Genomic DNA, 26,143 nt, shown 5'->3' with positions numbered 1-26,143 from the left:
TTGATTCTTGTGGGCCTCTGTATCTTTATGTAATCCAGGAACTAATCGAAGTGTATTAAAACACACTCAGGGGCTGAGGTACCATTTACTAGTCCTGACAGTTTCCTATTTGAGGGATTCAAGGCAACACTAGGCATCGTATATATGACCGCCCATTGGTTCCCACTTATGAATACTATGATGTTTTTAGTAAAATTTATGTAGATATTTCTTTAAGGTCCTGCTAGACATTTGTCTCATATGCACTGTCTAAAAGCAACACTTTATAACAAGATATCTAAAATTCGAACTAAATCTATTTGAAAAATAGCAGCGGAAGATTCTACATCTCAAATTAATAGTGTTTTTTTTCCCTCTCTCAGGATTTTCTGTGATCTATGAAACACAGATAATACTGGCTGGAAAGCCATGAATACTTCAAAGCCATCAAAGCAAACTTCAAAGCAAGGGCCCAGTTTTAAAATGATTTTCTGGTTGTTGTGGAAAGTGAGAACCAGGTATTTATGGGGCATAAATAAATAAATAAATAAATAAATAAATAAATAAATAAAGGTATTTATGGGGAACCGGGTATTTATGGGGAAGCTCTGGGGACCAGTCATCAGCACATTGATAACAGTGTTACTGGGTAGTTCAGTGATGCCAATGGTCAGTTCATCAGTCACTAGGTGTCAATTAGCCAGAAAATGATAATCCATCAAGAAGATCATCTGATGAATGTGATCTTACACAGAAATTGCTGGGGAGGCTATTTATGTATAGCATTTGCTTTAAATGCTTTTATCACTGTTGTTTTTAATCAGTTATGAAACCACAGTTTCATTTTCCTGAGATTTAGGACCTAGTTACCTTGCTTTCAAGAGACTGAAATGACAGTATGAAAGATTTGTAAGGCCACTTCTTTCTAAATTAATATTTAACTTAGTTTTAACAACTTTTTAGAATACTTAGTATCCAAATGGATCCCACACATCTGAAAAAGAATTAACAGTCACAGGCTCCACTGAAATATATCTGTGAATAATCTACTGTGCACATGAGCATCATAGAAATGAATCTGTGATTTTTATGCATCTGCTAAGATAACTGGTTTTTACTGGTGATGTTTTATTTCAGAAGGCGGAATGGAAAAGACTAAATTAAGCCATCTAATCTATGCCAGTTCAGGAGGAAATACTTCCCAACACTTTTTAGTCTACATTTCACATCCAGTGAAGTATGACTGTATTGCATGGAATACTGTCATTGACTTACTTTCTCTAGGTTCTACCAACTGCATTAAATATTATGTAGTGCAATTCTGAAAAATTTTTTAATTTTTATTTTATTTTTACAAACTCTTGAAGGTTAATTGAGAGTAATTTACCCTCAAGTAGAGACACCACCCTTATATTTAGTTCTTAAAATGATCACCACAAACAAGACAGTAAAATCTCCTTCTTCTTTGCCTTCCTCTTTAGATTACCCTAGAATCTGGATAAGAGTCTGGTCTGACCTAGAATATGTCGGGCATTTCTTTTACAGTTTAGAACTAATTTTGTGGCAATAGAAAATTAATCCTGATTAAAATACCGAGTTTTTCAAATTCAAAAACTTAACTTCTACCCTTTCTGAGTTTTCTGTCTCAAGTTATCTGGGGGTCACTGAGTTAGTTTCCTGAAAAGCTTCATTGATATTGGGTATATGAGGGGCATTATCTTTACTCTCATTATATTCCTCATGGCTCAAAGAATATCCTCACTTTACAAGTAATAATGTCTAATAAGTAAAATAAATATGGTTTTGAGTTATTGAAAAAATCTATTTTTAGTATATTATTGAACTGGACTAGGTTTTACTTAAAGCTTAAAGTTTTAAAAATGATTTTCACGGTCTTCTTAGGCTACTCTTTGCTTTATATGACCTTTATTGGGATAGCTGCACTTGGACAAATTCTCATATTGGTGCTAGAGTAATTATGAAACCAAAGGCAACATCATCAGGAAAAATTCAGGCATTTTGCAGTGTATTTTATAATGATCACTTTGAATTCTTTTTATAGTAAGGAGGGACAGAGATAAAATGAATATTGTACTAATTTAGCCATATTTTACTATTTCAGTGATGGATATAAATCATGTAAAATAAAAAGAAGTATGTATTAAGCCATTTTTACACAAAATAGCTAATTCAATTTTTTTTTAATTTAATTTTATTTATTTATTTTTTTATACAGCAGGTTCTTATTAGTTATCTATTTTATACATATTAGTGTATATATGTCAATCCCAATGTTAATTCAATTTTACAGCATGGAAAGCAGCAAATGAAGAAACTTGACAGTTACTAAATCAATAATCAATTAATCTCATCACACATAAAACACTGTTTTGCTTTATATCATGTATACATATTATATTTTAGACACTTTATTTTTATCTATAATATAGTAAATCATTATCACGATGACATCTCATGATACCTTGTTCCTCTCTCTCTCTTTCATAGAACTAATATTGTACCTTGCATTATAGTTATTTGTGAACAAGTGCGTATTACTGGAGACTGCAGGACAGTAAACACCTTGAGGGCAGGGATCCCATCTTATTCTGCTTTTATAGCACCTTCAACAAATTGCCCTGCATGCAGAATTCACTTGGAATTTAGCCATTCATCCTTTACTCAGGAAATATCTATGTGAGTACTGAGTTAGATTGAAACAGGGTTTTTGCCCTCCAGAGATTCAGAGACCAGTGAAAATCACAAACAAGTAAAGTGAGAAAGGATACCATTTGGTACATGTTATGACAGAGGTAAAGCACTGGTTACCTTGGAAGGAAAAAGGAGGGGGCATTCTTAAGTTCAGGGACTCCAGGAAGATTTCCTGGAAAAGGTGGTACCTGACCCAGGCTTTGAGGAGGGCTACAACTTAGTGAGCTAAAGGGCAATGGGGAAATTCTAGGAAGAAAGAACAGCAAGGTATATTGGCCAGTTTGACAATTGAGGAATAAAAATTGTATCATTATCCATCATGACTGGCAATTTTGAGAAAAGGACCTGATATGCTGAATCCACCTGGGTAATAAAATCCTCAGTTTGGGAGAAAAGGTCAGGGAATAGGAGTACAGTAGGGGTGAAAGAAGGGCCGATAGGGCTTGTTTGTTTTTTGTTTGTTTGTTTTGTTTAGAAAAGCAATGACAATTTTTCCTTAGTTTTAAGATGTGAGTTCTCCTCAATATCTTCTTGTTTCTGAAATGGGGATGCAGCTTGCAATCAATATGGATAATAAAGGTGGTAGCTTGTCAACGCTGCATGACCCCAGCTGTCCTTACACTTGATGATGAGCCTTGCAAGTAACAATACTGTAAAACAGATGACATCTTCAAAATCAAGAAAATACATAATTTTGTAGTTTCTCAAATCATCTTGTTTTCAAAGAGAACTCAGTGAATACTGGAGACAAAAGGTTTCTTTTGTGAATGCAGTTGTAGCTATATCCCCACTCCTATTCCTTGACCCTATTTGTATTAAATACCAGGCACTGTATGATATGGTAGAAATGCAGAGATGCAGAAAAACTAAACATAAATACAGAAGGATCTGACTATATTTCAAATTCTGGAGGAGCTTTGGGAAGAACAACATACTCTGTCTTGGGTTCAGAGAGAACTTCCCAGATTGTGAGCCTTGAATTGAGTTACAAAGGATTAGGGTTTTTATCAAAATATGTGTAGGGGTATGAAAAACACACAAGGAAAAAGGGACATTTCAATGAAAAGCAAAGAGATGGGGAAAATCACGTTGTTTTCAAATAAGAAATTATAGTTTGGTTTGGTGAAAATTTGGGCTGTTAGGAATGTATGAGGAAAGATAGCAGATTGTGAAGGATCATTCATGCCAGGCATAGATTTATGGGAAAGTGGGGAAAGGCTTTCAAGCTCTCAAAAGTGGGAGTGTCAAGTCACTTTCCCATACTGATGAGCTCTCATAGGTGAGACGATTTGATTTAAGCTGTTAAAACAGACGGGGAAAGTGGTAGTAGAGAGGACCTGCTTCTCTTCGTTATACTGAAAAGGCCATCTCTGTAGAATCCTCTGAGAAGAAATATAAATAGCATCTATTATCCCCCTGCCTTTCTTCATCCTTTCCTCCCTCCCTCCCATTTCTTCTTCCTTCTTCCTTTATCAGACGTTTATTGAGGACCTACAATGTGCCAGAAGCTCAGTATTTATGTATAAGTTTAGTGAATAAGTATGGAAAGCTCAAAGGGAGAAGACTATTTGATATTTATAATAAAATGAGCATGGACTTTGGCATTAGGCAAATCCCAGTTTGAATTTCAGGTGTTCTACTTGCTGACAATATGAATTTGTCATTTTATTACTTTGTGCCTCAGTCTTCTCATTTGTAAAATGGGGACAATATTAGCTAACTCACAGGGTCACTGAAATGAGATCATAACCTCAAAAGTTACCATTTATGGCATCCCCATAATGTGTTATGCCCTTTAAATATATCTCATTTAATCCTCAATAAAACCCTTCAAGGTTGATATTAATCAATTAAACAAAGGCTCAATGAAGTTAAGTAACTAATTCACAGTCAGAGAGGAAATAAGTGGTGCTATTGCTTGATTCCAAAGGCTCTGTTCTTTCTTCTGTGCTCAGTGCCTCTCCTATGTATCACATTGTGCTTGGGCACTACTTTCCATGTTGTCTTAACAGTGAGGTTCACAACTGCATAGGCAGAACCAACTTCAAACAAACAAACAAAAATATGAGCTGCTAAGGAAATACAGAGCACACTTAAGGAGTGAATGGCAAAATCTATCCATTGCAAATCAACTTAGCATGGCTGTGCTCTTTTAAATAAAGTGCCAAGAAAACAATATTTACACATATTCTATCATTTAAATTGACTTCAGAGACGCTATTTGATTGCATCCTTATGGTTTATAGAGCCCTGCAGTGATGCCTGGCACCAAGTCCATTCATTTTTGCAGGAAGATCAAGGTACTCAACTATCCTCATCCCATATCCTGCTTTGGTCAGGCCGTTGGCCCCATTTTCCCTAAATACGTCCAATTAGTCATATTCTATGACTTTGCTTTTACAATAAATCCTGGACACCAAACATACTACATTGACTGACTGGATATACAATAATCATGCTGAATTTAAAAATAAACCTTGGCGGGCTTCCCTGGTGGCGCAGTGGTTGAGAATCTGCCTGCTAATGCAGGGGACACGGCTTCGAGCCCTGGTCTGGGAAGATCCCACATGCCGCGGAGCAACTAGGCCCGTGAGCCACAACTGCTGAGCCTGCGCATCTGGAGCCTGTGCTCCGCAACAAGAGAGGCCGCGACAGTGAGAGGCCCGCGCACCGCGATGAAGAGTGGCCCCTGCTTGCCACAACAAGAGAAAGCCCTCGCACAGAAACGAAGACCCAACACAGCCAAAAATAAATACATAAATTAATTAATTAAAAAAAATAAAAAATAAAAAAACAAGCCTTGGCTCCTAACCTAAGCCACTCTAAATAAGGACTACAATCATGAAGACCCTTAGATTATCCTTACCCATATAGAACTGCCCTTTCTCTGTAATGTCTGCTGTGTTAGGGTTGTACATTTCCACATTTATCTTCTAATTGCTTTGTGATAAAACACTTTGAAGACTGGCTTCTTAGCTTATGCTTCTTTTGCAAGCTCTGTTGCTATCTAGCACAGTACTGAGCACAAAGCAGGTACAGAGTAATTATTTGTGGTTATTCAAAGTTTCCCAAACTTTCCTTTACTTCAAAAAACATTAATATCTGAATTCTACCATAATTCAATTATAGGAAAATATTACTATCACTGATTACAATAGTGGTCTTTAATCCATGGATTTATTATTTTTTTAACCATACTTAGTAATTCTCTTTGTTCATATACCCTTGAAAAGAACTTTTTAAATTTTTATTATTTAAGTAAAGGTACCTGAGACAGACTCTTAAGAGCCTTAGAAGTAAAAGGTTAGTTCAGAAAAAATCTAATTTCCACTGAGATGAGAGCAAGTTTCTAAAAATTTCCTACAGTATTTCTAAAAAGCTACATAAAGCAGAAGTAGGGGATGTTCTTCACTAGGACCCAAACTACCATTAAGCAAGATTTACAGCTTGTTACAAAATGGCACAAATTACCAATTAGATGTTATATGTTGGAACACAGGAGAATATGGGGCTGCTACCTCTTAAGCTTTTTGTTGAAAGAAACAAAGAACTCTTCATAACAAACTTTAAAGCTGTTATTCCACATTGGGAGTGAAAGAATTAAGAGAGAAGGAATGAATACAGCTGGAAGGGAGATGGAGATGGAGCAGGTTATATGGATGACTTTGGAAATGTTGCATTAAGATATGAAAATCACAGTTGTATTTGCATTACCTAGAATTCTAAGTCTGAAGACAAAATTTCCACCCAGTGGTACCTAAATCCTTATTAGTCACAAGAAGAAGAAATTTATTAAGAATAACACCTAAAATTCTTATGGTGTATGCCACAGAATGGGTTATGAGAGAAAACAGTGATTGAGGCAGAGCCTGTTCTGGGCAACCTACTTACTTTTCCTTCATGAATTATAAACTTTTCAAGGGCAGAATCCTTCATAGAACTACAGTCTAGGGCCTCTACTTGAGTACCTAGTGATTTAATTTTTGTATCTTCCTCAACCATTTAATAGGATTGATTGAATACCTAGTAAATGACTTGTAAAAATTCAATATATGAAAATATACCCACATAAAATGAATTTTTTGAACAGTGATTGGCTGTTGTGCAAAGATTTTTCACTATCAGTTAATCTTCATAAATAGTTCCTCTTGTAAAGTTCTGAAATCACAGTTTGCTAAAGATAAGCAGCCCATTTGCTACTATCTAACAGGACTGGAAGTGAATAAAAACGTGCATATGTTATGTAATGATGTAAATAAAATAACGTATTTTAGAAATATTTTCAACAAATATTGAAATTAAAGAATTTTCTAATCAGATTATCCCACTTAACTAGCAAATTCAGGTGAGTTGAAGAGTCAAATATCTCAGCATATCTATTAGCTAAGTTTTCAGCAACATGTCTCCTTTGTGTGTAACATGGAACCAGTGAAAATGTTTTCCTCCAGTATTTCCTCTAAATAGAAAGATATGCAACTAGAGGTAGCTGATCTTCTCCTGGGTCTGAACAATTCAATAAGTAGTGAAAATTTGAAGAAATTAAAGGTATACATTTAAAAAAATATGTGATATTTTGATTCTTATAGTAGAGAAGGCACTTCATTTATTAAACCTACCTAAATCATTAAAATATTTATTTTTATTCATATCAAAAATGCTCTAACATTTAAGGTTTTCTTCAAAAGGCTTGGATAAGGTAAAGTCTAACTAAATGTACATGTTTTATTTTTTAATCACTATATTATCACCACCCTATGAACATCATAGTTCAAATGTGAAATCAATTTATCTTACTTTTCAAAGTAGAAGTAAAGATGACTTTCATTTTTAATATTCACAATTTTAAGCAATCTTACATTCTAAAAAAATCAGGGCTAAAAAAATTCGTACTCCAATGTTAGTAGTAACTCCATTTTTTATATAATCTGTCTTATCCCAGAGAAACTTCTTGAAAGTGCAGTCGACCTCTTTTTTTTTTTAATTTTTTTTATTTTTTAGTTTTTTATTTTTTATTTTTTATTTTTTAGTTTTGGCTGTGTTGGGTCTTCGTTGCTGTGTATGGGCTTTCTCTAGTTGCAGCGAGTGGGGGCTACTCTTCATTGCAGTGCGCGGGCTTCTCACTGTGGTGGCTTCTCTTGTTGCAGAGCACGGGCTCTAGAGCACACGGGCTTCAGTAGATGTGGCACGGGGGCTCAGTAGTTGTGGCTCGTGGGCTCTAGAGCGCAGGCTCAGTAGTTGTGGTGCACGGGCTTAGTTGCTCCGCGGCATGTGGGATCTTCCCGGACCAGGGCTTGAACCCGTGTCTCCTGCATTGGCAGGTGGATTCTTAACCACTGCACCACCAGGGAAGCCCTCGACCTCATCTTTGAATCCACCACTCTCTGGATTTTGTCCACATTTCTCTATTTAGATGCTCTGTAATTGTCACCACTGACCTCGCTCCAGGTTAGGTTCTCCAGGAAGCCAACTCTGAGACAGAGTTTAGTGGGTAAGAGCTGAGGAGCATTCCCTCTGTGGAAGGGAGGAGAAAGAAGCAGGATTGGGCAGAAGGGAACTGAACTATGATGCAGGCCCAACAACAGCTGCAGGGAGCTCTGGAGCTCGAGCTGCCTTTCAGAGGGTCCCAATTCAGGCTGAGATGCCCAGGCCCGTGTAGACTTGCATCCATCTGCCATTGGAGAGATTGAGTCTCCTGGGAGGGGAATAACCTTGGGTGAGGGGCTCTCTGCAGATAAGACAGTCCCTGAGGGGCTGACAGTGCTCTCAGCAGCTGGGGCAACAAGTCCTTCCTGAAGAGGCACCTGGGCAGCATACCACATATTTTCCTATCCAAAGACACTGCAGTTCTTATCCTGTCTGATCACGTTGGCCACTCCTTTTTAAACACCTTCTCTGCTTGGCTTCTCCCACTATTCTTCTCCTCTTCCTTCTCACTCTATAACAGTTTCACTTTTTCTCCTTTTCTTTCTTCTCCTTTTTGTGTTTCTTAATATTGTATCCCTGGTTCACAACTCTCCTCACTGTTCAGTTTTTCTCCTCACTTTTTACATCCTTCTGGGTGATCTCATCCACCAAACACATATATGCCAGGTTTTCATTTTGAATATTCACTGTCTGCCAGCATTGCTCAGATAGCTCATGATGAACTCAGTGGCCTTCTCTCCTCTTTCCAGAACTCACTTCCCTTCTCTTGTTTCTTCTTTGTAAATTTCACTATACCTCCCTGGTCTCACAAGCCAGAAACCTAATGAATTTACCTCCTCAGGGTCTCAATTCTGTCCTCGCTTTTACATGATTTCTATCACTAACTAACTCTGCAACAGCCTCCAAATTAGCCTCCCTTGTAGTTTTGCTGTGGTACCTACCCCATCCCCAACCCAAGCCCAATGTCCCCAGACACACACCACAGCCAAGTCTACACTCTTAACTCCTAACAGAGTGATTTCTTCCTCTTTAAAAACAAACAAACCAACAAACAGACACAATCCTGGGACATGGGATACTCTCCAAAGCCTGGTCTTGCCCACCGCCTCTCAGGCCATGTTCTAGAACCTGCCTGCTACTTGAGGTTTTAGTAACACTTGTCACTTGTAGTTCCCCTACTCCAGGTCCATTCACACCTAGCACCTGTTTGCCACCTCCATGGACTTCTTTACCCTTCCATCTCTTTGATTCCCTCTCCCTTCTCATCCCCCCTAATGCCCCCCACATCGAGTCGCTTTGCACTCCTCTAGAAGTCTGTCAACATCTCTGTTAATTCAACATTTTCACTTATCACATTATATGAAAATGCTCTGCTTGTGTGTCTTTCTTCTACTGCCATAGTGTGTGCTTCTCAAAAGCAAGGACTGTCACATCTGTCTTTGCATCCCTCATGGAAAAAATGAGGACTTGGCACGTATTGGACAATCGAAGCTTACTGAAAGTAGTTTATTGAACTGAACAGCATGGCTAGAGTTTAAGGCAGCTGCTAATTGGTTGACAAAAGCAAGACATTATTGTGATGTGTCCTTATTTTTTCCTCTGATTGTAAAGGATAGATAACCTCATTCAAGAGAATTAAAATGAATGGAGAATTTATTATAGAAACGTACTGGAACTGGGGAAATGAGGCCTCTCTGAAGATCTGCTATTTATTACTTACGTTTCTCTTTCTCATGACCCATGTGCTCGTAGAGACACTTTCTCAAATGTCTCTGATTCTCAATATATTTGATCCTCGTAGATCTGGTGGACCACAGACCCTCAAGCTTCCCAATCTACTTAAAGCCTTCTCCCTCTCTTGATCTCTCTCTTTCTCCCTCTGCATTCTAAACCCCTTAGTAATGGCCTGTTTCCCAATAAATATTTCTGAGACTGAAAAAAATCTAATTGCACCCTCAACTTCATGTACTAGGTGACTGGTCCTGGTTTAATCAGCTGTTAGGTATGGGGCAGAGAGGAAGGCAGAGTGATATGGTCTTTCACTAGAAGCTATGGATGGGGCAGAGGCTATGGTCTTTCAAGGAACCAGTGACTCAGTGAGTGGAGTGGGGTGCTGGCAGGGTGGGGGTTAAAGGACAGTCAAGCACCTGACCTGCCTTCAAGGAGTGCACAATTCAGTCACACACACTTGATGGTAATACCAGACAGATGAATGTAAAAAACAAGAAACTCAAAAAGTGCAAGCAAAATGCTATGAGAGTTCCAAGGTGGGAAGACATCAATTTTTAAAAAATCAATAATTGCAAAAAGCTCTCTGCCCAAGGAGACATTCAAGCCAATGGGGCAGGGTTTGAATAGCTAGTGATGGAAGAAAATAGACAGTGGTGGGAGTGGATATAGAGGGCATTCCACAGAGGCTGAAGGAAAAGAACTACATTACAAGGGTCTAAGTTGGGAAGTCAACTTAAAGAGAAAAGCAAAAAGATTGGTCTAGAGAGATTATAAATTGCCCTGGGGGAAGATCAGTGAAAGAGAAAGCCAGAAAGGAACCTAGCGCCGACTCAGAAGGTCCTTGAATATATTGGAATAAGAAGTTTTACTTCATTATATAGTAATTGGGAGCCATTGAATACTTTCTAGAAATATTGTTTTAGCAACAGCAATCAGACTGGACTGGCACACTGACAAATTCTAAGTGGAAAAGTTGTTACCATAATATCAGAGAGAGTTAATAAAAAGAATTGTGATTATGGGAAGGCAGGAATTGATGCTGGGAAACATGCAGAAATAAAATAACCAGAAGGTCTCTGTGTGGATGAAGAAGAACCTATTTTAATTCGCTGTTTCTGAGTTTCACTGATAGCAAGAATGATGGTGAGACCTTCGCTAGCACCAAGGAGTGTGGGGGAAGGATGACATTTGGGTAAAGAGGTTAAGACATTATGAGTTGGGTTTACATAGTATGAAACAAAATAAATTTCTGAGGGATATGGGACCTTCCAGTTGTGCCAAACCAGTCAAGATTTGCCCCCATTTGGAACATGTTATTCAACACCAATGAACACCCCATTGATAAATTTCCATTATTTAATCAATCAAAAAGTTATATTCGATTTATGTATGAAAAATCAAACTTAGAAGTCAACAGATTTAGATATTACCATACAATCTCCCTCATAAATAAATCTGTTTTTAGATCAGAAATGCCTAACAAGCTACTGCAGCTCCCTTGGTCCAGCTGGCTATTTAATCAGATTAGTACAAAACAGGCAATTTAGTTCGTGTCAATAGAAGGGCCTTGTTCAAATTACCCATTTATTAATTCTTAAGAGGTTAATAAATAACCTACTTTGAATAAAATAAATCACTGCAGATAACAATTGTGTTCCTGGCACATATAAGAGTTAATAGATGCATGAAAATTGCTTGGTATGAAGGTTACTGGATCTACACAAACCCTAGATTCTTGCATCTGTGTTCATACTGGAGCCGGATTGGCCCAACTCCAGCTGAAAATAATTTTCTTGAAGCAACATTCTTTTTCTTCTGCCAACTGAAAGCCTTAACTCCTCTGTAGGAACAAAAAATATCAACCAAATTTAAACTTGACCTCATTTCACACCTAGGTACATTATTCTGATTGTTTCACTAGACTCCTCAGTGAGCACATTTGCTTTTGTTTACTGAGGTTACAAATCTGAAACTGTATTCTACTTGGCCCATGTTATCAGATAGCAAAATCTAGAAATATAGAAAGAAAATTTTAAAAAGTTCAATGTCATAATGATTCTGTTATAGAGAAATAATCTTTTTGCTCTTGGTCATGTAGGTAGTATTCACGGCTAGTCTTAAATTTTCACATCCCCTGATAAACTTTAATTTGCCTTAGCTTGTAAGAAATAATAACAAAAGAAACAAAAAGGCAGTTGACCTGAGAATTACGTCTATAAATAAATACATATGGTTTGGACCATCAGGTGTTGATGTTTGTGTGAGCTAATTTGCTTTAATATACCAGCTAGAAATATGCAGGCTTCCAATCCCAAGTCACTTTTGTATATAGTATCCTCTCTTCTGGGGGCAGCTATGTGCCCTCGTGAACACCTGGTTAAGAACATGCTTACTTTCATGTGTGCTCTGAGCTGCTGCTTCTCCAAATAAAAATAGAAACTAGTCTGCAACACCACACGGGGCTCCAGTGTATGATATGAGCCTATCACTGGTTTCCTTTGATATCTTATCTATTCCATTAACTCAATAAAATAGAGTGCAAAGTTAAGGACAAACTGTAGGAGGGCTCCCCTTGGAAAACACACACAAGACCTTTAAGCTGGGGTTTTAACTTATCGAATAAAAGCCAGTTAAATGGAAGCTACTACTTCGTTTTCACCCCCTTTATTAAAGATCATAAGTACTTCAATTCAGGAGTAGAGAAAATAAACTAAATATATGAAGGAGTACAGGTGGAAGCAATAAAGAGTATGGCTTATCTATTTTCTCAAGATTTAGGAAGCACTTAAAGGCAAAACTACAGACAAGCCCTTTAAAATTCTACAACAAAGGCTCCTTAACAAATACAGTGGTCCTTTCTGGATGCAGAAATCTGGCTTGATTTCTCAGCAGAAGATAAACAGCTTAACCGAGGCATAATCAGGGAAGATGCCACCTACCACTTCCTCCATATTATACTTTTATGTCAATTTAGTAATTCAGAGAAAAATTAGATTGATTAATCCACTCCCCTGCTCCTCCACCACCCGAAGAAAAACAATAGTATAACTCAAACTCTTATAAACCAAACTAAAGGGAAGTGTTCCACCTAGAGACTGTTTTCATGAGTCCAAGCAGATGAGAGCTTATCTAGGAATGAAGCTGATTTTAACCTAGGCTCGCAAGTTTGTAGCAAAAAGAGAAGCAAAAGGTATTGCCCCTGGTGTAATTAACAATGTTAATCTTCTTTTTCCTCTCTATGGTGATAAAGGAGTCATTTTTATATTTAATTAATGCAGAGGATCATTTTGGAAAGTGGCTAATGAGCCTCTGATCACATTACCATGAAAATGTGCATTAACATTGCAACTAAGGAGGCTGTTTCATGTGTAGCAAATCCACTTTGTAATTAGCCCACTGTGAAATGAATCACGTCAGGGGGAAATCTGAGGGAACCAGTAGGCAGTGGGCACTTGGCTACTGCTGTGCCCACAGACCACCAACGTCCCAAACATTGTCTTTCATCAGCAATATCATCTAAAAACAAAAGTAGTAGTGTGTCACATCTGGGACAAACCGGAAGAAGGGAGAAATAAACTTTATTTTGCCAAACAAGAAATTTGGACTTCATACACCCCCAGGGAAACCTGCCTAAACAAAATGGTGAATTAATAGAATCCTATGAAAACTCTGAAGGCTGGGAATATCATTTTCTTATTTTTATTCTGAAAAGCCCTCATATATACATTAAAGGGACATCCAAATTTATACACATTTTCTTTTTTCTTACAATACAAATATTGTAATAAGCTCTTGAAATTAATTTCTAGTACTACAGACAAAAAAATTATAAAATGGATCCAAGAACAAATGATAAGAAAATTCCTTTATCCACTTTTTTCATCCAAGCCGAGACATAGCATGTATTTTTTCTCATAAAATACAAATATACCAAGTCTTCCTCTTAAAACCAAAGCACAAATTCCTAATTAGTCAAATAATTCCTGACTAACAAGATTTGGCAAGAAACTTTTCCTGTCTATTCCAAATAACTGAGCTCACAGACCTATTAAATCCCAATATTTATACAATGATACATTTGATTTTCAAATGTTAACACTATTCCAAAATGAAAGAGGGGCTTCAAAATATTACAGACATGGATATCAGTGTTACTCCTTTCACTTAACTGACATCTTGGCAGTAGACACAGAAAAATGTTAAAAAGAATCCCACAGGAAGTCATCTGAAGGGGGAGTGGCAAGGAAGCTGAAAACTGCCACCCCAAACCAAAATAAAAAGCCCCCAGCCAGCAAGTCTGCCCTTCCTTCAGAAATCTACAGAAAGAAAAAATAAAGCTAGCCACAGTTCATTTACCATTTTTCAGACAAACACAAAGCCTGGCTATTTAGTTGCTGGTAACAGACCCTGCACTCACCTGGGAAACTTCATACAGCAGTTTGTAGTGTTCCTCTCTTTTCTGAAAAGTGCACAAATTGCAGCCCATTCTAAGAAGCAGAGAGAGAGCGCAAATCTTCTAATTTCCCCAGGACTGAAAGGCAAGTGAACTGAAAGGGAATCACCCTCCAGACTTGACTACTGTTTTTCATCAGTCACTTCAGTCCAGAAACACAGACAAACCGCTGTTAGCTGGAAGCACAAGCCAGGGTGCTGTGTAGCAGCATGCTCTTCTTCGCTTTCCCTAAGTATCTTGCACTCACGGATACACACACAGAGTTTCCAGTCAGTTCATGGCAACACTCCCCCTGTCTCTGCATCAGTGCACATGACTACACAGATTCCAGCTCATGAATATTAATAGTGCCTCATTGATTATTTATGACAGAACATGTTAGCAGGGAGGGGTGTCATAGCTGCTGCTGATGACAGATGAATATTCACTAATTAAGAAGCAAATGTAGTGTGGTTAAACAAAATTCACTTGTGTCAATACCATCTCTGTTTATTAAGGATAGAGGGGTTGAGCATAGGGCATTTCAAAGAAGAACATACACTTAATTTCTCCATTAATGTAAGCTTTTAATATGGGAGTAAGAAATTCAGAAACAGAAATATTATACTTAGTTCACATCTCCATGTCTTGTCACAATTAGAAGAAATATTTTCAGTATTATTAAGTCTAGGGGAAGATGGATAGGAGCAATTATTTAAATTTATAAAATAAACAGAGGCAAAGGAAAATTTGGGGAGTGATGTGGGAAAGGAACAGAAGACGGGGGGTGTCATTCAGAGTTTTAATCCTGATCCTACAAAAATAACTGAATAGTTCATATGTAAAGACCATTACTTACTAGGGAGGAAATAAGGCATAATTTCTTAATCTAAATAAAGAACATTTAATCAAGTATCAGTAGATATACTTGTACAGATAATAAATATTTTAATTAGATAATGGGGCATATCTATTGAATGTAAATTTGCAGCCCTTAATACATGCAGGTCTATATTTAAAAATTAGATAAACACAATGCCTTTTCTGAGAAAAATTTCACTTGCATATAGTATTTATGCTAATTTTATTAAAGTCATATATAATATTTCAGAAAGCTGACACTGGTAATATTTAAATTCTAATGTAATGCACATTGACTCCACTTATGATTCTATACTTAGAGTTCATAATATACAAAGGTGAACACAGACTTAAAAACTAAACTTAAATGTTTAGATAATAGAAGTAATGAATTTAATTTCATACTCTCACAATATATATATTGTATTGCAAGCTGGCATTTTTTGTCCCTTAAAGATATGCTGCAAACAGCTAAAGCAGATAATAAAAGAAAATTCCTTTTGTTCCTGTACTGACTTATCCACAACCTCTGCTAATTAAGAAGTATGTCCTTGTACCAGCACATCTTTAAACTGGACAGGATAGCAGGTGGGTTCCAAAGCAAAAATAATTACTTGGAAACTGATGACTCTGGTTAGGAATTACATTGGATCCTGAAGATTTTTAATTGCTCAACACTTATGGATAGCTACTTTGGGGGGTCCAATTTCCTAAAAGTGCTTTGTCAAATGTTTAGAATCGATAACAGGAAATGATTCTAATGAGTACTAATTGTTAACAAATTGGCTTTGCAACTAGCAACACCTCAACACCAGCAAGGAGCCAGGAGATGAGCAATCATCTGCTGCTTATCAGTCATTTCCCTTGGGAAGTAATAATCCGATTTTCTGGGCCTAATTTCACCTAACAGCCTGGATGAAAGCCAAGCTAAGAGAACTAGATGAAAGCGGCATCATAATTGAGGACCTGATGCGAACAAAGTTTACCAGGACTTCCTGCAAATTAGAAACCACTTGTAGTAAATATTAATTATTTTGATTCCTTTATGAAAAGGATATTTTCAAGGAAGTATTTGAGGGAACCTTTGTGAAAGTCAGTTGTGGCCACAAACAGATGCAACCTCCTTAGGCGCAGTTGTAAAATATATATGTTTGATGCTTTTTAAAATTTTAATTTTCTTTGAGTCTCTACACCACTTCCCATGAAGTGTTCTTATGCTAGAGATCACATCCTCAAAGCAAGCACTGACTGTTTTTTGAAGGATTCTATATTGTTGAGCTGTGATAGAATTAATGACTCTCAGATGTTTAAATTCTGTGCTTTAAAAAGTCAGATCGGGCTTCCCTTGTGGCGCAGTGGTTGAGAATCTGCCTGCCAATGCAGGGGACACAGGTTCAAGCCCTGGTCTGGGAGGATCCCACATGCCGCGGAGCAGCTGGGCCCGTGAGCCACAATTGCTGAGCCTGCGCGTCTGGAGCCTGTGCTCCGCAACAAGAGAGGCCGCGATGGTGAGAGGCCCGCGCACCGCGATGAGGAGTGGCCCCCGCTTGCCGCCGACTGAAGAAAGCCCTCGCACAGAAACGAAGACCCAACGTAGCCAAAAATAAATTAAAAAAAAAAAAAAATTAAGATCAAGGAATTAGAATGCAGTAAGGCAAGGATGGTTCACTCATCTATCAGTGAAAGTGTTTGCTTCCTTCACTGATAAAAGTCTTTATACAACAGATTTTGAAAGCTAAGTAGGAAACAATCATTGAAGCTATGGTTGCTTATTGGTGCTTTCTTATAATATTTTGTAGTTGGCTTGTAAAGAAAAATTAAATAATCACAGCTTTAAAATATTTTCTTAGTCATAAAAAAGTAAAGAATGAACAGTGAAGTAAGAACTTTCAAATTAAAGCTATTCTTTCAGCAATAGCTTTCTTGGCTGTTTTCTTTACTCATTACTATTTCTGCTATTCTTTAATTTCTATCTCAGGAAGCAAGGGTAGCTTCTCCAATCATTTATCAAATGCTGCCCTTGGCCCATGCACCTTGGAAAGGTTCCATCTTTTGCTCCTAATGGGTTCATCCTGGAGAATTGAAAGGTAATTTGAAAAAAAGAACTATAATTCCAAATTTCTCTAAATTTCAATAGAGAATGAGGATTAGATTTTTCCAATGACTAAATTGTGAAATCTTGTATTAGAATATAAAGTATGAAGCAGATAGAGACAAATGAGTTAACCTGAACAATGTTTTAACAATGCAAATAGATTAGATGTTATCTGTTTTCGACAGTAATAATATGGAATAGTATGGGTTAAAAATAAACAGAGAAGGGGCTTCCCTGGTGGCGCAGTGGTTGAGAATCTGCCTGCCAATGCAGGGGACACGGGTTCGAGCCCTGGTCTGGGAAGATCCCACATGCCGCGGAGCAACTGGGCCCGTGAGCCACAACTACTGAGCCTGAGCGTCTGGAGCCTCTGCTCCGCAACAAGAGAGGCCGCGATAGTGACAGGCCCGCGCACCGCGATGAAGAGTGGCCCCCACTCGCCGCAACTGGAGAAAGCCCTCACACAGAAACAAAGACCCAACACAGCCAAAAATAAACATAATAAATAAATAATAAATAAAAATTAAAATAAATAAATAAATAAATAAACAGAGAATAGATGTTTATCTTCCCAAATATCCTTAGGAACGAATTCATCAAAGTGTAAAAATATATGTTGGGTTGGGTATATATTTCAAGATATAGTTGTTTATTTTAATTGCTTTTAATTTATGTTAGTTTACTCCCCTCAAACGCAGTGGCATTCAAAACAGGAGATGCTCATCAAGATCTGGACTGCTATATAAGAGGGCTCAGTGAGAAGTAAATGAAAGAAAGGAATCCAGCATTTATCTTGCTTTTCCTACATAAACGGTACCACTAGATTAACCAAATAGTAGATGAGAGGTAGTTTCTCTTTATAGAATTATGCCAGCTAACAAACCAAAAAAGGAATGATAGAGCATGCCCATGCCAGCAGCCCTTAATTATTTAATGGGCCTAGTAGTGAGAATTAATGGCTGCTGACATGACACACTCACGCACACACACAGGAGATAACTGGACATTGTGTACCACCTGACAGAAGAAAACGACACCTTTCCAAAAGCGAGTCTTTCCCAAAGTTGAGCAAATTACATGGAATGGGGAGGACCAAGGAGCATGTTAAATTATGCCATGGAGATGCAGTCAGCCAAATTCAGACTGTGGGCAACTCAACATCAATAGATACACATTCCAGTTTCTGAGAGAGAGGGAGAGAGAGAGAGAGAGGAAGAGAGAGGGAAGAGGGGAAGGGAGCTAGAGAGAGGGAGATACGAAGGCTAGGAAGTCTACGGATTAAAAGAGACTCTAATGACATTTTATAAACAGACATTACTAAGCTATATGTTTGGGTATGCAAATCATTTGGGTGATAAAATGATAAATAAACCTAAGAAAATGATTACCAAAAAAGTCAAGAGGATGGTTACTCCTTAGGGGGAGAGAGGGGGCTGCGTTTAAGAGGGGACACCAGAAAGTTTCAGCGTGGCTAACAAAGTTCTAACTCCTGATCTGGGGAGTGGTTTTACTAGGTGGCCATGTGATAATTCATTTAATTGAGCTTTGTTTTATGTGTTTTCTATATTTTTGCTACATTTACAAGAAAAGATTTTAAAAACTAATTAACAAAGAGGGTGCACCTGTGTTCCATCCCTGGTGGTCAATACAGTACACAGTTGCAGGCCCTACCAGAGAGAGATGGACAGGCCAAATGTGCCTATTTTGAGCCACCAATCCCCTTGAGTCTGTGACAGCTGCCATCAGTTGCATATGATTCTTTCTCTATTGCCTTTGCAATGACTGGGGCTGTTTCTCCTATGTGGGTGTGGACGTTCAGTAAGTGACTCCACTCTCTGACCCTCTCTCTATCCTTGCCACAGTCATGTGTGGATCTTCTAACTAGGCTGTGACTACCTATCTTCACACCTAGTATACAAATTTCCACCCTAGTCTCAAACTTGCATTATTTTAAGGATGTATCTGGGCACTTTTGAGTAGACACTTAGCTGCCTAACATTTTCTAAAGTTAATATCTTATATTCAATCACAAAGAACTGAGGTTCAGAGAGACAGGGACTTGCTCAAGGTTAAATTGAGTAAAGAGATCGGAACTCAGTTCTCCAATTACAAATTCTGTGGTTGAATTCGATAGCTAGTTTGCTGAGCTATCTCTCTTGTAGAGGAAGCTAGAGCTACATCAATATGCCTTTACATGATCCTGATGACAGGAAATGAAGGCTAGCCCTTCAAAATGCTGAAATGATGTGAGAGAGAGAGAGAGAGAGAGAATGAACAAACCTTTAAAAAGATAGATATAGCCTGAAACAATGAAAGTGATTTGTAGTTAAGGATGTAAACTTTATCCAACTACTGAAAAAATTTTAACATGTCACAGCTAAATCACTTCAGTTAGCTAAAACCCCTCCACAGCCTTCATTGCGTGTGGTCCCCGAGTGCGCAGTAGAAAGTAGAAGAAAGGACAATTCATCCCTGTTTGCCTGGGATTTCCCTGGCTTTTAGCTTAAAGTTCCCTATCCTGGAAGGCCTACAGTCTCGGCAAACTGGTCCCTGGAATGCACACCTCTTTTTTCTGGCTCCAGCAAAGCCAAATGGCTGTATACGGGTCCCCATCTCTTCCTACTGTTGGCCCAGATTTTACTTCATCCTGCTTATTCTTCAGAAACACAAATCAAGCTATTGTGGTTCAATTTAAATGCTCTCTCCTTCCTGGACTCTTGGAGTTGAAGTAGTGATCCCTTCAACTTGTGAATTCTCAGTGCATTTTATCTGTATCCATCTCAAGACACATAACACTTCTACTTTACATCATTTTTACATACATGCCTTACCCCTCTTATTGGACTATGAGACATGTGAGGACAGCAGTAACATAAGTCCTGGGCAACCTGAGATGAGTTGGTCAATTGATCTTTGACTTCCTCAAAATACTAGCCTGGTGTCTTTCACACTGCAGGTCTGCAATAGAGGCATAGTGAATGAATGACTGTTATTGGGATATGAGAACAGACCTGATTCTGGCAAAGTGACATACATTTGTGTTTCTACTCTATACCTAATTTCCAGGTGACATTTTCCCCCCATTAGGGCTGGCTCAAGAACGTTAAGTCAAAGGACTGAAGAATCATAAGCATTAAGATCGATTTAATCTGGTTCAATTCTATAAACATAAATTCGAGAATCCATGAAATAGAATTTTTTGTGCCAGGTACAAAAATAAGTAAAGTATGATCACATGTGTTTTATCAGTTATTTCATATATATATATACTAGGTATACATTTCAAGTTATACTTTGTTCCACATATTAGTCACATATTCATTTATTTATTCCCCAAATATTTATTGGGCACTTATGTCTGGTGGTATAATAATGCAAGGTGTTCGAAATTATACATCATCTCATTTGATATTTACAATTTCTCTGAAGTAAACGTGTCAGATATTATCCCTTATTTATTAATGCAGAAATTATTAGATGTTGAAATTCCCAATGCCAGGAGACCTAGAGCCTTTGTCTTTTGGCTCTAAACCAGTGTTTTCTCCAGAACACTATGCAATATCAACTAATACCATGAATTTACAAAAATGCTTCTGTTGATAGTACACACGTGACATCCATTTGCTTAGTTACAGCTCCAAGGACCAGTGTGTAGTGGAGCATCCTTTTCACACTGTAATCACTAGGTGACCATCTTCATTTTGTATCTACAATCATTGCTTGCAGAACTAAGAGTGCTTTACCAACTTATGAACTCCTAAGAATGTCAAGTTATTAGACTAGATTCCAATGGAAAGAAGGGTGTGGACTGCAAGGAATAGGACTAGGGTTCCATTTGAGCTTTGTTACTATTACCTGTGTCACTTTGTGCAACTTACATACTCTGAAATAATACTTACCTTGCAGGCTGATTGTGAAGATGGAATGAGATAAAATACATGAGAAGGGATTCATTAACCATGAGGTATTTGGTCCATATTGGGGCAATGGTTCGGCATGGGTTCTAGAATCAGTCTGCCCTAGGTCAAGTCCCAGCTCCCCTAATTTCTATCTGTGTGATGTTGGGCAAGTTATTATTTTTTAACCTTCTCTGTTTCTTTGTTTCTCATCTCTAAAGCAAGGATAATAATAGCATCTACCAAACAATTACTGCAAGGGTTAAAGTTACTGTGATGATAATGTGTCATGTATACCTGGCACATAGGATGTACCCACATCCCTATTGGCTACTAGTAATCATACAAGTAGTGTGGTAATGGTAATAATGATCTCTGTTTCCAATTTCCAGGTTATCTATTTCTAATTTTTCTATCATAATAAATCTCTATTACATTATTTCAAATTTACTTCATGGAAATATCATAGCCATACTTCTGTCCACCTTGTTTGCTATTGTACACTTGCATGTTGGTCATTCAACAACTTCTGAAAGGCTGTTTCCCAGCCCCTTGTATAACAGAAATAGTGGCGCATTTTGTAAACGCATAAAAATTTTTTCTGTGTAAAGAATGTAATGTAATACATTCAGAGTAATAACCCTGATGTTATATTTACGTCTTTTAATGCATAATGTGTAAATAATGTGAACATAAGTGTACAAGAAACTGATGATCACATCTGAAGCAAGATTCATACAACTGTGAAATAGGTAGTTCTTTGAGAAATTTAACGACTACTAATCTAGCCCAGTATAATATTGGCTTTCTTGATTTGATCATGTATAGACCAATTGGCTATGTACATTCCAGGGTATCATGTTTTGGTAATGTTACACTGTTTAGCAACATCATGGATAGTATGTAGGATTTCCCAGCACACTACCATCACCGTTTTTAGTTCTACAAAAGTGACCTAGTAAATGCTCAGCAAATCCTTTCATTTACCAGAATTTCTTGAACACCATGATGGGTAGAGAATGGTGATAATTCTTACACATTTTTGCAAATAAAAGCTAACACTTATTTAACATTTTTTGTATACTAGTCATCATTCAGACACTATGTGTTATTAATTTGGTTTAATCCTCATGTCAGCCCGCATAGGTGAGTACTATTAATCTCTTCTTTTGACATGGGTAGAAAATGGGTCACATTAGTAGTAAATGGGGGAGCTAGGAGTCAAACCCAAACAGTCTGGGTCCACTGCTTAATCAGTACTTTATACTGATTGTCACTCAGAGATAATCATCATTATGACAAATTCCTAGATGGTTAGAACAAGGCATTCTGGTGATGCTTGTAGCACACTGAGATGGAAGAATTTCCCCAAGGACCAGAAGTGTAGTCTAAAATTAACTCCCAGGTTCCAAGTTGTATCCTCAAGCATGGCTGCATAAAATAGATTGAATAAATCTAAGCAATTTCATAACCTTACTCCACTCCACTGGTGATGGAGGATTGCTACACTGAATATGTACCAACAACCATAGAATATCTTTCCTTCTGTAATAAATATTAATAAATATTAAATGCATTAATAGTAGGGCAGTCATATCTCGATATTAAGAAATTATCAACAGTTGCTTAAGTAAATTTGGAGGTTTTGAGAAAAGTGAAGGTATACAGATTTGCTGATGACTCCCAAATTTGAATCTCCAGGTTTAATTTCTCTCTTAAGCTTCAGAACCCCTTATTCATTGACTAATACATTAACATTTGGGTTGTCCATAGCACATTAAATTCAATTTATCAAAACGTAAGCCATAATCCTCTCCCTCCAAAACTGCTGCTTTACAAGTGTTCTGCATCAAAGAATGGCCTGACCATCCCCAGGGGCTCAAGTCTGAGGTCTGAGCATCTGCCTTGGCTCTTCTCTCTCCCTACACCTAATGACCAAGCACTGTCAACTTTAACTGCTACATCTCTCTTCCTTCCTTCCCAGACCACTCTCCCAGGTTCAGGCTACTACCTTTTCTCGGCTGGGTCCTTCATTCACTCAAGAGCATTTGGAGTTTAGAATCATATAAGGAACGACCTGATGGGTTTTTGCTTCTCTCTGCCTGCAAACACACATTTATTTATAAGCCCTTCATTTTTAAGTAAATTTTTAAAAAATTGAAGTATAGTTGATTTACAATGCTGTGTTAGTTTCAGGTGTACAGCAAAGTGATTCAGTTATACATACATACATATTTTTTTCAGATTCGTTTCCCTTATAGGTTATTACAAAACACTGAATATAGTTCACTGTGCTATACAGTAGGTCCTTGTTGGTTATCTCCTTTATATATAGTAGTGTTTATATGTTGATTCCCAAACTCTTAATTTATCTCTCCTCCCCCCTTTCCCCTTTGGTAACCGTAAGTTTGTTTGCTATGTCTGTGGGTCTGTTTCTTTTTCTTTTTTTTTTCTTTTTTAAAGATTTATTGATTGATTGATTGATTGGTTTCTATGTTGGGTCTTCGTTTCTGTGCGAGGGCTTTCTCTAGCTGCGGCAAGCGGGGTCCACTCCTCATCGCTGTGCGCGGGCCTCTCACCATCGCGGCCTCTCCTGCCGCGGAGCACAGGCTCCAGACGCGCAGGCTCAGCAGTTGTGGCTCACGGGCCCAGCCGCTTCGCGGCACGTGGGATCCTCCCAGACCAGGGCTCGAACCCGTGTCCCCTGCATTGGCAGGCAGATTCCCAACCACTGCGCCACCAGGGAAGCCCCTGTTTCTGTTTTGTATATAAGTTCATTTGTATAATTTTTTGTAGATTCCACATATAAGCAAAATCATATATTTGTCTTTCTCTGTCTGGCTTACTTCTCTCAGTATGATAATCTCTAGGTCCATCCATGTTGCTGCAAACGGCGTTATTTCATTCATTTTTATGCCTGAGTAATGAACATTGGGGTGCATGTCTCTTTTCGAATTATGGTTTTCTTTGGATATATGCCCAGGAGTGGGATTGCAGGATCATACGGTAACTCTATTTTTAGTTGTTTAAGGAACCTCCATACTGTTCTTCATAGTGGCTGTACCAATTTACATTCCCAGCAACAGTGTAGGAGGGTTACCTTCTCTCCATACCCTCTCCAGCATTTATTGTTTGTAGATTTTTCGGTGATGGCCAGTCTGACTGGTGTGAGGTGATACCACATTGTAGTTTTGATTTGCATTTCTCTGATAATTAGTGTTGTTGAGCATCTTTTCATGTGCTTTTTGGCCATCTGTATGTTTTCTTTGGAGAAATGTCTATTAAGATCTACTGCCCATTTTTTGATTCTTTTTTTTTTTTTGATATTGAGCTACCCCCAGTTCCCTGGCCCCTAACCTACCTATCTCTCTCTCCCCCTCTCTTCCCTCCCCCTCCAACATGCACACACATACACAAAAGAAAGTATAAAACAGAACATTGCTGCTCTAGGGGTGGAGAGTACAATTCTGTCAACACCACTCTTTAGGTCTTTTTGGTATCTCTCTTTTTTGACTTTAACAGAGTCTAGACTCTACTTTTCTATTTAGTACTGTGATATATACTCTCTCATCCTTGGATTCTCCTCACCTATTCAGTCATTATAATAATATTCAAGATATATAAAGTTTACTCCTGGATCTTATGGAGTAAACTTTATAGTGAGAGGAAGCAGTAAATAAATAAATAGATAATCATTACGTAAAATATCCAGGCAAGTAAAGGGGTTATCACAGAGTGATGTGATGGTGGTTAATTGGGTCATCCTTCTTGGCTACTCTAGAGTCTGGAATATCTCTTTTATTCCCTGCCTTCTGACATACATGCATACATATAATCAAGTAAATATAAATTAAGAAAAATAAGGCAGGTAAGGGAATAGCAAGTAAAGAGATAGGTTCTTTTAATAGGGTTTTCAGGGTGTGAAGTTTTCTCCACCTTCAGGACCCTAGGAAATCAGTTATCTATTGTAGTCCTGGTATTTTCAGACCTACTTCATCCCATTGCCACTTTTTTCTATCATGAAAACGGCCTTAATATGGCTGTTTAAAACATTAGCATTACAAATCAATATGCTAATACCACATCAATTTCTGTTAAACTGATAATATAGAATGCCTGATTGTATAACAACTCTGGCTCAGAACACCTATCATCAGAATGAGTACCTGAGTTCTTTTAAGACTTTGAACTTATCTAGAAATGTCTTTCAACCTCACTCTAAAAAACTTCCTGGTACAAACTTGAACAAGTTACATATCCTTTAGATGCCTCGATGCTCTCACTATGAAATAAGGATATTCACAGTACCTACCACAAAGGGATTGTGTGAACATGTGTTTTACCTGCAGCCTGCTCCATGTAGCTGCTCAATAAATATTGGCTAACATTATTATAGCTTACAATATCGTCTTGCTGAAGTGTCTAAATTCTGTTATTGTGAAGATATCCAAAAGAGAGGCAGCTATATTTTTGTTTTGTCTACCGTTTTTGCCTATGACTGGAAGGATACTTTGAAACATCAATTTTCACTGGGGAAAAGTTGGATTCCTCTAAGATTAAAAAATGGTTGATATCATAGTGTCTGGCAGCCAGGAAGGAGCAGAAAAGAACTACCTGGTTATGGGAGGTAGGACCTGGGCCAAGACATGGACCCTCTGAGTTCCACGAATATTTGCTGAGCACTTCCTCTTTACCATGCCCTGTGCAGGCCTCTAGAATGTGCTATACTTAAGTAGGCTCATTTGTGAGACTTTCTCAAGTGACACATGCACAAGCTCTAGTCCCAGGTCTTCGAGTCAGCAAATCTGGGATGAGACCTAGAAATACGCATTTTCAAACAATCCACAGAAAATTCAGATATGTGCATCCCTTTCCCTCCTCAAAACCTAGAAGTAAGGTGTTAAACCAGACACTCTCTTGAATGCCTCCATCAGGAGAATTTCTATTATGGTTACTCATGTGATTATGAAGATCTTTGGGTCTTTGTTACTAATTTTAAAAAGTAACTAACAT

General features: G+C 37.9%; 1 protein-coding gene across 2 annotated transcripts in view; it reads right to left on the bottom strand.

The window, feature by feature from the left end:
- Positions 1–26,143, bottom strand: part of PDZRN4 (PDZ domain containing ring finger 4) — a 389,260-nt gene that overhangs the window by 155,138 nt on the left and 207,979 nt on the right. The window contains exon 1 of one of the 2 annotated variants that reach the window (XM_082349352.1): positions 14,264–16,756. The exons of the other annotated variant lie outside the window; for it this stretch is intronic. Within the exon in view, the coding sequence (XP_082205478.1) occupies positions 14,264–14,332 (69 nt within the window). The 5' untranslated portion in view covers positions 14,333–16,756. Of the gene's footprint in view, positions 1–14,263; positions 16,757–26,143 lie in introns of those variants that run through there. 2 annotated transcript variants of the gene reach the window in all.

Source organism: Balaenoptera borealis (genome assembly GCF_965194805.1).
Source record: "Balaenoptera borealis genome assembly, chromosome: 13".
Classification (NCBI taxonomy): Eukaryota; Metazoa; Chordata; class Mammalia; order Artiodactyla; family Balaenopteridae; genus Balaenoptera; species Balaenoptera borealis.
This window is presented reverse-complemented; position numbering and strand designations above follow the sequence as displayed.